This window comes from Coenobita brevimanus, chromosome 62 (assembly GCF_032717465.1).
Source record: "Coenobita brevimanus isolate Jiangsu-jjx chromosome 62, ASM3271746v2, whole genome shotgun sequence".
Lineage (NCBI taxonomy): Eukaryota > Metazoa > Arthropoda > Malacostraca > Decapoda > Coenobitidae > Coenobita > Coenobita brevimanus.
The window spans coordinates 32,053,507-32,066,208 of record NC_137015.1 but is presented as its reverse complement, the minus strand read 5'-3'; the positions used below and the strand labels follow the sequence as shown (position 1 = coordinate 32,066,208).

The 12,702-nt window shown below is 42.7% G+C and overlaps 1 protein-coding gene across 1 annotated transcript in view; it reads left to right on the top strand.

Annotated features, from left to right (window-relative positions):
- The window catches only part of LOC145404026 (mechanosensitive cation channel TMEM63B-like), a 188,992-nt gene that overhangs the window by 2,366 nt on the left and 173,924 nt on the right, over positions 1-12,702 (top strand). The window contains exon 2 of the mRNA XM_080275629.1: positions 5,988-6,179. Coding sequence (XP_080131755.1) covers positions 5,988-6,179 — 192 coding nt within the window. The remainder of the gene's footprint in view (positions 1-5,987; positions 6,180-12,702) is intronic.

Below are 12,702 nucleotides of genomic sequence, written 5' to 3'. Positions count from 1 at the left end.
ATTCAAATTATAATGCTTGGCTGACTTGTCTGTTATACAGGATTACTGCATTCATGTTTACCATAGATGTTGTATGCAGTCACTCCATGCTGATGATTTCATTGTATTATTCTGTTATTATTGATGACTATCTGTATTTTTAAAAACAGTTTCACATTGCATTTTTTTTTTCTAAATGTGCTGAAAGTAATTCTTAGTGAAATATGTGTGATGGTGGGTGGTGATTTTTCACAGGTTGATTATTAGAAATTTTTGCCTGGGTGGCATTTGGCGCATTCAGAGTTGTATGTGGTAGGTTTGGGCACCCATCATCCACCCACTTAGTGTAGTTGTACTCTGTTTTTAGGGTAGCTCTACATCGAGTGGCAAGCCAAATGATTTCCTGTAAACCAGGAAAGCATTTACAACGCTGGGTGGTAACCTTATAACCAACCAACATGTGTTCTCTACGTGACAGCAAGTGGGTTGGCAGAGGGTTAGGGCCCCTCCCCGGAAAACAACTAACTAAAAATACGAACAAGAAGCCTCGGACCAGGACTGTCCAAAAGTTGTCGACTAAGGACCGAACAAAGGACATGATACGGATGGTGACGTGGAATGTAAGGGGTGCAAATGATGAGGTGAGAGAGAGATTGTCCAGGTGCTTAAGGGTGTGAAAGTGGATGTATGTGAATTAACTTAAACAAAAAGGAGAGGAGAGAGTGTGAGGGAATGGGAGTATGGATGGGGTATATGTGCAGGAGTAGGTGAGAATGAGAGGGAAAAAGAAGGAGTGTGTATTGTTGTGAGTAACAGATGGAAGGAGAATATAAGAGAGTATGGATCAGTTGGCTTAAGGATTGTATGGGTAAGATTGAAAGTTGGACTACAAATGTGGGCAATTGTGCGCATGTATGTGCCAATGCAAGATCGTGCAAGCAGCGTGAGAGAAGAGCTCTGGACAAATGTGGAAGTGTACATGGAAAAGTTTGAAAGGAATGAGGGAGTGTTTTTGATTGGTGATATGAGTAGTAAAGTAGGGAATCTGAAGGTGGATGGAGTAGTTGGTGAGTGGGGCGTGCCTGCTGAGATAGGTGAGAATGGCAGTGCTTTAGTGGACATTTGTGCCGGGAGGGGGTTGGTGATAGCCAATACCCTCTTCAGGCACAAAATGATCCACAGGTATACGTGGCGATTGATGAGAAGGGTGGGTGGTGAACTGAATGAAAGGAAGGCAATGATTGATGATGTGTGTGTGAATGAAAGGATGCGAAGGTGTGTAATGGATGCAAGAGCATATAGAGGTTGGGGGAGTGGACTTTCTGACCAGTCCAAGTAAGATGGAGAAATAGAAGAAGGGAAGGACGGAAGGAAGGAGTAGGTGAAAGGAGGGTGGAAAGGTTACAAGAGGATGAGAAAAAGGCAGAATATAAGAGGGAAGTGGAGGAACAATTGGGTAAATGTAAATTGGAGCAGATGAGGGATGTGGAAGGTGTGTGCAAGATATTCACAGAAGAAATATGTCCAGCATGTGAGGTGGTGTGTGGGGTGAAGGGAAGATGAAAGGGGGTGCAAGGAATAGCATGGTAGAGTGAAGGAGTGAGACAGCTGTGGCACAAAAGTAGAAAGCATATAATGATTGGATGAGTAATAGTTGTGTGGAAGAAGTTGAGAGACGGAAGAGAGAGTTATACGTAGAAAGGAAGAGAGAGGTGAAAAGATTAGTAAGAGAGAGTAAGAGGAGAGTGGATGAGGAATTTGGAAGGATTTTGAGTGTAAAGTGGAGGGACTAAGAAAATGTTCTGGAAAAACGTAAAGAGAGGTAGACAGGGCTGCAGTGAAGTTAGTAGGGGAGTGAAAGATAAAAATGATAGACTACTAGTGGAGAAGGGAGAAAAAGTAAGCAGATGGAGAGAACACTTCAAGGAATTGTTGAACATAGAGAATGAAAGTAATGCCAGTATAAGTGGCTGGGGAATGGCTGGGAGAAGGAGGGAGGTGAGAAGACAGGAAGAAATCAGTTGGATGGAAGTTGTGGAAGCAATGAAGAAAGTCAAAGTGGGGAAAGCCCCAGGAATTGGTGGAGTGTGTGGTGAAATGCTGAAGCATGGGGGAGAGACAGTAGTAGAATGGATGTAGAAGCTGTGCATATTGGCCTGGGAGGAAGGTAGAGTCCCGGAGGATTGGAAGTCAGGTATAATTATTCCCTTGTACAAAGGAAAAGGGAAAAAAGAAGTGTGTGGTAATCATGGGGGCATTTGTGTTCTTAGTGTAGTAGGAAAAGTATATGGTACGATACTTATTGACAGAGTTAGGGAAATAACAGAGGAATTAGTTGGAGATGAACAAGGAGGTTTTAGGAAGGGAAGAGGTTGTGTGGATCAGATATTCATTGTTAGATTTTTAGTGGAAAAGTTTGTAGAGAAGGGAAAGAAGTTGAATGCTGTGAATAATATGTATGAGAGTGCTAATGCTCCAGTGCATGTGGATAGTGAACTGAGTGAATTTTTCTTTTTGAAGGTTGGGTAGAAACAGGGATGTGTCATGCCTCCATTGTTGTTCAGTCTGTTCATGGATGGGGTTATAGAGATATAAGATAGGGCAGTGGATGTTGGAGTGGCCCTGGTGAAAGAGGGTAGTGTTTGGAAACTCACTGTACTGTTGTTTGCAAATGATACTGTGTTGTTAAGTGAAGATGAAGGGAAGCTGCAAGGCGTGGTGGATGAGTTTGAGAGAGTGTGTATGAAACGGAATCTAAAGGTGAATGTAGGGAAGAGTAAAGTTATTGTCTTGGAGAGAAGTGAAGTCAGTGAATGTACAGTGAGGTTGGATGAGGAGGAAATGGAAAGTGTGAGTGCATTCAAGTACCTGGGTAGTGTGATGAGTAAGGATGGAAGTTTGGAGGGTGAAGTGCTTGAAAGGGTACAACAGGGAAGAAAGATTGCTGGTTCCTTGAAAGCTGTGATAAGAAACAGGGAACTGAGCATGGAAGTGAAAAAGTTACTACATGACAGTATTGTGATACCAACTCTTAACGTATGGAAGTGAAGCTTGGACCTTGTTGGAGGGACACAAGAGTGAGAGCAGTGGAAATGAGTTATTTGAGAGAAGCCTGTGGAGTCACATGGAGAGACAGATTGACAAATGAGGATGTGAAGGAGCATGGATGTGGATGTGATAGGAAGTGTTAGGAGAAACACACTGAGGTGATTTGGCCATGTGGAGAGGATGGAGAGTGAGAGACTGATGAGGAGAGTGTATGTGAGTGGGGTGGAGGGGTAGGGAGGGAGGGGGAGGTCGAGGATGAGATGGTGGGACGGAGTGGAGAGGTATTTGTAAGAGGGGGGTGTGACTTGGGAGCAGGGCAGTGAAATGGTGTGGGACAGGGCGAGGTGGAGGCGGTTTGTTTGTGGCCACCCTGTATGGGATTAAGGCATCTGGCAATAGATAGATAGATAGATAGACGGTTAGGCTTAGTGGCAATTTTAGGTGGTTAAAATTACGGTGTTTTTGTTGGGGGGGTAAAACCCACTGAGCTCTATCATATGGAGGGGCTTTCTCATGGATAGCGCTGCATAGTTTGTTTGCCCACTGCCAGGGGCCCAGGGCAGCGCTGATGATGTTTATACACTACACCTGACGCCCAAACCTTTTAAAATGAGCTGATGAATCCGGAAAATTTAATGTCATGTTCCACCTCGGTGCTTACAAAAGCAACTGTGAAACAGACTGAAAGCTAAGAACAGTGTTCCAATTGCATTACCATGGTGGAGGCAACAAGTGGGGTGTTTCAATATGGCGGCCAAAGTCACATGCTCGCTGTGGAGATAGCCCCTCCAAGTGATAAGAGCTCAGTGAGAAAAACTCTCAGTTAGATGAGGTTAGATTATATTGATGTGTCCAGTTGGTGAGATCATGTAAACACACTGCAGCAGGCATTTAAGGCAGAAATATTGATGATAATTGATCTTTATAAACATTTTAAAGGAAAAATATGGGGTTCCCAGAACCCAACTCCCTATTTTACTTTTAAATAAGTGTCACGTTTTAGCATGAACTTAATTCAGCACGAAATTCTTTATGACCTATCTCGTGTTATACAGAGAATCTGTTGTACTGTTCTAGTGATTCATCACATCGCGAGGCCCAACTGTATATAGGCACATGTTAATTGCTAGTGTAGAAATATCTATAGATGGGATGTTAACAAAAAGGATGTGGTAAAATGTTTGTGGGGCAATTGTTTATGTTTTTAGTTATGTTGTGTGGCTCATATCATGTAATGCAGGGGTATTGTGAATTGGCACATGCTGCAACGTAAAGTTGTGTGCCACTTATGTCAAGATATTCTCTGACAGGGAGGACTTTGTTTTCGGTGTGAGTGAGTGGTTTTGGTGCAGGTGGTGATGATACATAGGGGGTTGTTTTGTATGGCCTGCAAGGTGTTGTTGTGGGTAGATGTTGTAGATAGGATGGAGGCCCATGCCTGGGAAGAATAGGACATGACCATCTATCTGTCTTGCCAGACGCCTTAATCCTGTAAGGGGTGGCCACAAACAAATTGCCTCCATGTTGCTCTGTCCCCCTCCATTTCACTTCCCTGCTCCCAGCTCACACACCCCTCTCTCATATACCTCTCCACTCCATCCCTCCATCTCATCCTTGACCTCCCCCTCCCTCTCCCCCCCTCCACCTCACTTACATACACTGTCCTCGTCAGTCTCTCTCTCCATCCTCTCCACATGGCCAAACCACCTCAGTGTGTTTTAATGCTTCCTATCATCCACAGCCACACCACAACACTCCTTCACATCCTCATTTGTCAGTCTGTCTCTCCATGTGACTTCACACACTCCTCTCAAATAACTACTTTAACATGACTTCTAGTATATTGTCAGTAATGTAGAGAGAATGTTTCTCTTTGTTGTCAGAAGTCTCTCCCTGGAAGTTCATTTAGTGCATTGAGTCTGTGCCTAAGTAGGAGTGTTTAGCCGGTAAGTTGCTTAATCCTTCATGCCTGCAAAAGGAAGATTGTATTCTAAAGCATTCCATTTTAATTGGAGTCAAGGTATTACATCCCTTCTCCCTTCTTTAGAATCTGGGATGATTTCCCTGCCACCATTTAGTATGCCTGGGTGATGTGTTTAGCTTGCAAGCTCACTTCTTAAAGATGCCTCCAAAGTGGGAGCTAGAATGAAAAATATCTCATGCAAGAATGAAACATCATGTTGTTATGAGACCAAAAGGTGAAATTGGTGGGAAACAGGAAACTAACCTAGCATCCATAATCACATGACAATGAAGTATAGTAATAGTAAGATGTAGGGGTAATAAAAACACTAAATAAACCTTGCATACCCAGAAAACCCTCACGAAAAGGGTGACAAGGAGACATCAACAGTGCCTGCTTGGAACCAAACATATTAAATCTGGAACAGTAGGCATCACTGTATAAGTGACAGTGGCAAATACCAAGAAATAGGCTAGGGAATTTGGAGTTGTCATAGATAAGAGAACTGGAAATAGATTCACTAAAGAAACACAGAAAGGAGAGGAAAATACATGGCAACCCTTTTCAAGGATGTCACTGCTTGGCAGAGCCAGTCACACAGGGAAGTTCAGGGCATAAATGTTTCATTAGAATCCTTGCAAGAGGTTTCTATGCTTTTTAGGCACTTGGGAAAGCCATCAACTCCTTAGCATTAGCCTCTCTCTGCCTGAAGTGTCTCCCTGGCCTCAAGAAAGTGCCATTGGTGATCACAGAGAGGGATACCCATTCTATTTGAGTGGTTCTTTGTTGAATGAAGGCAGAGAGAAAAGTCCAACCTGATCAGAGAAAGGTAAATAGGAATGAAAGTACAGGGTATTAGCAATAAATGGTCAGATGTATAATGTTTTTACCAAGCAGTTCAGTTTCAGTTTTCTGTTTGTTTCAATACTTATCTCTTTGACCTGCCACCTTAGTTAGGGACAAACTAAAATGATCTTTCTTTATTGTTTTCCTGCAGTGAAGAACAGATAGCAGAGAAGTGTGGAGCAGATGCAGTGCAGTACCTCTCATTCCAACGCCATGTCTTTGGGTACCTGATGATTGTATGCTTCATCAGCATTGTAGTGGCCTTACCTGTCAACTTCCAAGGTTCACTGGAGGGTGGACCCACTGATTTTGGCCATACCACTTTAGCCAACTTGAAACCAGAGTGAGTTATTTTTGACTCAGTTAGGGTTATACGGTCAGTGAATTAAATGTTATTCCAGATTTATCTGAAGATTATTTATGACTGGTAAAGTGTGACAAGCGTTATATCTTGACTAATGCATGTTTGAAGGTTTAACTTTTCCATGCACAGGGAGTCCCCGATAAACGAAAGGGTTAGGGACCTTTAAAATCTTTCTTATATTGATTTTTCGCACACTCAACCCCCTGCTATCGCGCCTAATTGGTTAGAGCAAACGCTTGTGATAGCTGAACTGAACAATCATTGGGAAAATTTCTAATTGGTTTTTTGGTGGCCCATTCTTCTAACTTTTAACCACTTTATGCCTACGATTTCCTGCCAATGTCTCCTCTAACATGAATTTAAGCATTATTATATTATTAATAACATTATAATGAATAAATAAACAACATAAAAGGCCATCAAACTTTTATGAGGATTATGGAAGGCTTGGGTGGTTTGAAGGGTTCCGAGGCTTGGGAGTGGCTTAGTTGTCGCCAGATCTCTTTGGCTGTCTCCATGATCTCTTTAGTGTCCACAGCTAAAAGGGGGTATCACACAGTACCTCGTATCAGGAACGGCCGAGGAAGATTTAAGTGGAACAAAACTTGGGTGGTATCACACACGTTCCTCACACTGTTGCCAGAGCCCCATCTCAGTTGTAAACACGTGATTACTCTATCGACATCACAGTTTTCTCGGCATAGGAAATATTAACTCTTTATAAGGGTTTCAAAACGATTGATATTTTTTCTAAAATACAGTATTAAGAAGTATTCAGCGTTAGACTAAATTTCAATACTGTAGTACGATATATTCTGTCGAGTTGCCTGTGTTTTGGTCACACTGTTTTGCCCGTCGTATCCTCGGCAGGAATCCATTCAGATGCATTCCAAATGCCTGTGGTATCGTCAGCAATTTTACAGCGTTACCATTCCGATTAACCATCGTATCCTCAGCAAACCTCGTATGAAGTGCCGTGTGAATAAGTTTCGCTTAGCCTGTCTTCAAACTCGACGTGTGATAGCGGTCTTAGGGTGCATGATAGCATGTATGGTTGTGTATTTGATGTGTGCGTGATAGCAGATAACCGTGATAGCTGAACGCACGATAGCAGGGGGTTGAGTGTATATTGAAGCATTTTTTCCCATGAGAAACTTAAGAAAATGAGGAGATACATTCCAGGAGCCCCCCAAAATCTGTCAGCTAACAACACTGTGCTGTACTAGGCTGGTTGTAAGCTCTTAAATCTACAGTAGAAATGTTAATAAAAGCTAAATGAACTTTAAGCAATTGTTTATTTATCAAATTACTGAGTAAAAAGTAGAAAACAGTACTGTACAATATATACAGGTGAGGCCCGATCTCACTCACGCCCTGGCCTTCCTCATGCCTCTTGATAATTTTGAGCTTGCACTCCAGTGTCAGGGTTTGATGTTGCTTCTTCTTGAGAAGCTCCATAGATAATGTTGAAGGTGAAGGATGTTTGGGTAGCATGATGCAGGATGTGAAAGATGCAAAAGATTCTATGAGTACAGAAGGCACATACTGCATAGCTCGGGAGTGGGAACAGACTGGGACGAAATGAAGGTAGTTGCTTGCCTCGCCATACGTGGTAGTGGTGCTGCGGTCCGTCATGTGCCAAATTTGAATAATTTTCTTGTAGCACTTTTCGTACCATTGAAGCATATGCCTGTCATATAGGGGAATTTGTCCTATATTTTCCACTTTCGTACCTTCAAATTTTCATATATTGGGGCTTCATTTATCGGGGACTCCCTGTAATTGTTACCAGCAAGTTTGAAAATCAGGCATTGCATTAAATACTTACCCATGTAGCAAAATGGCTAAATCTTTTTGACAATATGGGGAATTACCTTTTATTAATCTGATCATTTAGTGCCTAGTGCTGAAGAGGGGTACCATTGGATGGTGGCACTGACATAGCTGGACAGCCCTGCTGGCTTGTTACACAAATCCCCCTCACCTTTCCCTCTCCCCTGAAAGGGGGATGGTGGACTGCTGGAGGGGGGACAACTGTAGCCTGCTTGTACAGTCTACTGGGTTCGCATTCCAGATACACCTGGGGGTTCAGCAACTACTACTGCCATACTTTACCAAGGGATTGTTCACATTCCTTGAGGTATTGGACATGTAGATGGACATAAATATAGCATTAAAATGTTTGGTTAAGTGAGGTCAGACAGTCCTGAACAAGGAGAGCGACTCTGCTGTGTTGCCTTTGTGCATATTGATGTTAAACTTGCATAAGCAGATCTCATTTTGCACTTTACTTAAACCAAACCTGGAAGTATGTGAAATGCAATGGAGAGGCATACAGAATTATTCATCTGTCAATCTGCTTTGATGTTCTAGGCATTGTATCAAAACCAAGTACAGTACTGTATCTCAGCACAGTACTTAATTTATCACAGTACCTGTAATTTATTCTCCAAATCTTAGTAACAGACCTAATGCATGTACCATACACTATAACTTAATCGTTTCACATGTTTGAAATGAGTTGTGATGACCCAAATTGATAACTGTGCTGTAACTTTGTATATGGGCTGTTGTTTCCTTTGGCCCAGTGGCATAGCAACAGGTGGGCAGGGCGTTCAAAATGCCTGAGTAGAAAAGACTTGGGGCAAACAGTTTACTATATATTGTAGTTTCTAAGTTGTAGTCATGGAGAGAGAGAGAGAGAGGGGGAGACAGACAGACAGACAGACAGACAGACAGAGAAATGCTTCTCATGCAGTAGGCATTCATTTATAGAGATATAAACATATACATTGCTGGTATAGGACCATGCTGTCCACAGGCAACACTGCCATGATTCTCACCTTTTTTTGTTATCAGTAAATTCACTCTTCACTTTGCTGTTTTATAGCTAGTTCTCATGGAATTATTGATTACTGTTTTTCCAATTTTTGCAGGCAGCCTCAGTATCTGTTTGTGTGTGTGGAAAGAAAATCAAAGTAAGGGCAAGGAAGCATAGTGAAGAGAGAGAAGAAAAAGAAGATAGGAGAGCTCAAAGCAGTGAAAGGATGGAATCACAGATGGTAGGGGAGCACAGTACTACAGGACAAGGAACTTGTTGATGTGTGGGTGAAGAAAGTTAAGCTAGGGAAGCACAATAAAGACTGGGAACAAGGTAGGGAACCAATGTGGAGATATGGAAATACAGTGGGGAAAAAAAAAATAGCAAGCATACAGAAGGTAGGAAATCAGTGTGTTTAATACAATTCATCTCATGAAAACAAAGAAGTTTTTGTAATATCAAAAACCTATTTTTTACTTGCAGAGTGAATTTTTGGTACACCATTGTAGGAGGCTGTGAGCCACATGACACAACCCAAGCTTCAGACATGAGTAACCCCCTGACATAAGCTCCCTGCACCCTATCTGCTTCCCACAACCAGGTTTATTTTCATAATTTGGGTTTTCCAAAAAAATAATTTGTACTACATCGAGTGGCTGGTGTATATCTCTTCTAGTGCATGGGTAGCTGACCGCAGTCAGTACACATGTACTCTGTCCCTCCAGGCACCTCTCTCCCATCGTACTCTGTCCCTCTTGCCTCTTCCCCACGCTCCTTAGTCGTCCTGGTTGCTCCCCCCTCCCCCCTCCACATCTGTCCCAGCTAACCTCTCCTCGCATCCTCAGGTGCTTGAGAGAGCCTGCCACATCATTCTCAGTGAATTTGGCATGCTTTTGGTTGAAACATGCTCGCAAAATATGAAAACATCCACAGACATGAACCGGCGTCTGTTGGCCACACGTCCTCAGATGTGGACCACCATCAGGGGGTTAAGGAAGGAATCCTCTGTGATTCATAGAACTAAAGATTGTATTGCCTGGTGTATCCATGTATATTGCATTGTGAGGAAGAATATAACTTCAAAACCTTGGTTGTGGTAAAGGTACAGAGTACTGACCTGTAATTTCTGCCTGTTTTTTCAATGGTTTCTCACTTGTGAGAAGTTTGAACGTCATGGGTGAGGTTGCGAGAGGCAGACCAAAAAAGACCTGGGATGAAGTCATAGAATGTGACCTGAGGGATGAGGGACTGAATAGCGAGACTGCCAGAGATCAAACAGCATGGAGAACCACCATTATGTAACCAAGGCCGACACATACAAGTATGTCGGAGCCTTTATAAACAATACGACAACTTGTGGAGGTGGCTGGTGGTGTCTGGCACATTAAGACAGAGTGGCCTAGAGCTTCCTCCACCCTTCCTGTTCCATTCTAGTATCAGTTATCATGGTGGGAGGTTGTGCTGCACTTCCTCACCCCTCCACACACCTAATTTTAATCAGTGAAGGTGATACTGTGATACAGTCACTACTCGTTTTACGTTGATTCAGTTTACAATCATTCGCTACAACGATAACAGAAAAGTTTCACCTCAAAATCCGATTTCCGATGAATTTCCCGTATAACGATATTGCCCTCGCAAAATTTCGTACGAAGCTCCAGGCACACGCAAGGCAACAGTTGCTTGTCTCAGGCAAGATGGCGGCCCCAGCGTGCAGAGCATTGTTTTGGTTCAGTTGCAGTCCCGCCATCCCTTCAAAGCCCTGTCTTTTCCACTCGTTCACATGTGCCCCCCCCCCCCCCCCCCCGGCCATTGTCACCTCTCAGCCAAGCATCGTGCTACAGTAGGCCTATACATTGTGTAACACCAGGCCAATGTTACACAAGTGTGATTGTTGTGTTGTTGCAACGATTTACTGTACGTGAGTAATAACGCCTGTATTGGTGTGATAGTGTTTGTTTTGGTCTTGGAGACAACTTGGACCAACACAGGAAGTGATTAAGGTGGGTTGTCATTTGTATTTCAGTCATGGGTAGGTGACTTTGGGAAGCTGAGTTGATGTAACCCCCCTTTTATAATGTGTTTCAATCTCCCAATTTACGATAAAATCGGTATACGATAAGGTATGACCTGATGTAACCCCATTGTAAAATGAGTAGTGACTGTATAGATACAGTATTGTACATATATAAAAGAGAACTGTAAATTGTATGAGTGAACTAATATTGTTTATAAAATTAGTAGCAACTTTGTAAGTACTTCTGTGATTTTCAAGTTATATTGTGAACAAAAAATACTGACACCCTGAAATGAGCGGATGCATGATTTAATAGACAGACGTACGTTTACATGTGTTATGTAAATCATTAGAGCTTGAATATTTTCAGTGCAGCTATTTTTGGTGTTCAGATGATTCTTACGATATAAATACAGTCACTGCTTTCATGACGTGGGAATTTCGTACCCAGAAGCTCCTGCTTTATGATAATTTTTAGTTATGTGGCCATATGTTTAAATGGCAAAGGGTTTTGTGTTACCTAAGCCAGCCCCAAGTTCATGTTTTGGGCAGTTTTCAGTTTTTTTTTTTTTTTTTTTTTTTTTCCCAAGGACATTTACCTACCTAATGAAGACTTCGTACATACAAACACTGGAGAGTGGAAAAGGTTGTGGGCTTGCTGGGAGGAGGTGGAGTGGGGTTCCGAGGCAGGGCAGGACTCCTACTGGTCCCCAACATGGTCATCATGCCTTTCTGGTTCCATAGAGTCCTCTTCTGAGGAAGAAGGCGAGTCCTGTAAGTCCTGATTCCTCTATTGGATGTCCTCTGCTACGTGCACAAACCCCTCAAAGCCAATAGAAACCTCAGACATAACATCTTCCTTTGGTTGTTATTGCTTTCAAATTTCTCGACGAGGAAAGTAGCGAGTGAGGAGAGTCTGGTGGCGTATGTGTCCGCTGCACCAGTGTCTGTTGATGCTTGTTCTCCAGTAACTGCACCCACCTCAGGCCCTTCCTTTTCTTGAATTTCGTGAACAAGCCATTTGACGCCTTAAATCTTCCTTAGGGTCTGGAGAGCTTGTGGCAGGCAGTATCATAAAGATGGTGATCTGTCCTTCAAATATTTAATGCATCGATTGGCACACCTTCCATTCCTTCTGGTTGCAGTACATCAGCAGAAACCTTTCCATCATTACGAGAGCAGGGTCAGACACTCTTATCCTCTTGTCCGTCGGTGATCCTCCTTTTGCCCGTGCTGTCTTCAGAATGGCGTCCTTCTTGCCGAGAATCATACAAATCATGGACCCATTAACTTAGTCAAATTTTGCAACGTCAGTTCCGCTGTCCTCTCTCCTTTCTCTTGTCACTTGCTGCGTTGTGTGTTTTCCAACCATAATTTTATGCCTCATGTTGCATTCTGTCTCTCACTAGCTGCATAGTATGCCTCAGAAACATAAATTGGCACCTCCCGCTACATTATGTCCATCATCAACGTTTAGTCAGGTGCTGTAAAAAATGAGCAGCTTCCTCCTACAGCGTTAAACCTATTTTTTTGCTGCATTGTGACATTTTTTGGACACAAAATGCACCTCCCATGCTATGAATTATTTGCGCATTAAGATTACATGTTATGAGAGCAGTGACTATGCATTCTGTTGGTTTATTTGACTGTAGTGTGTAATGCAT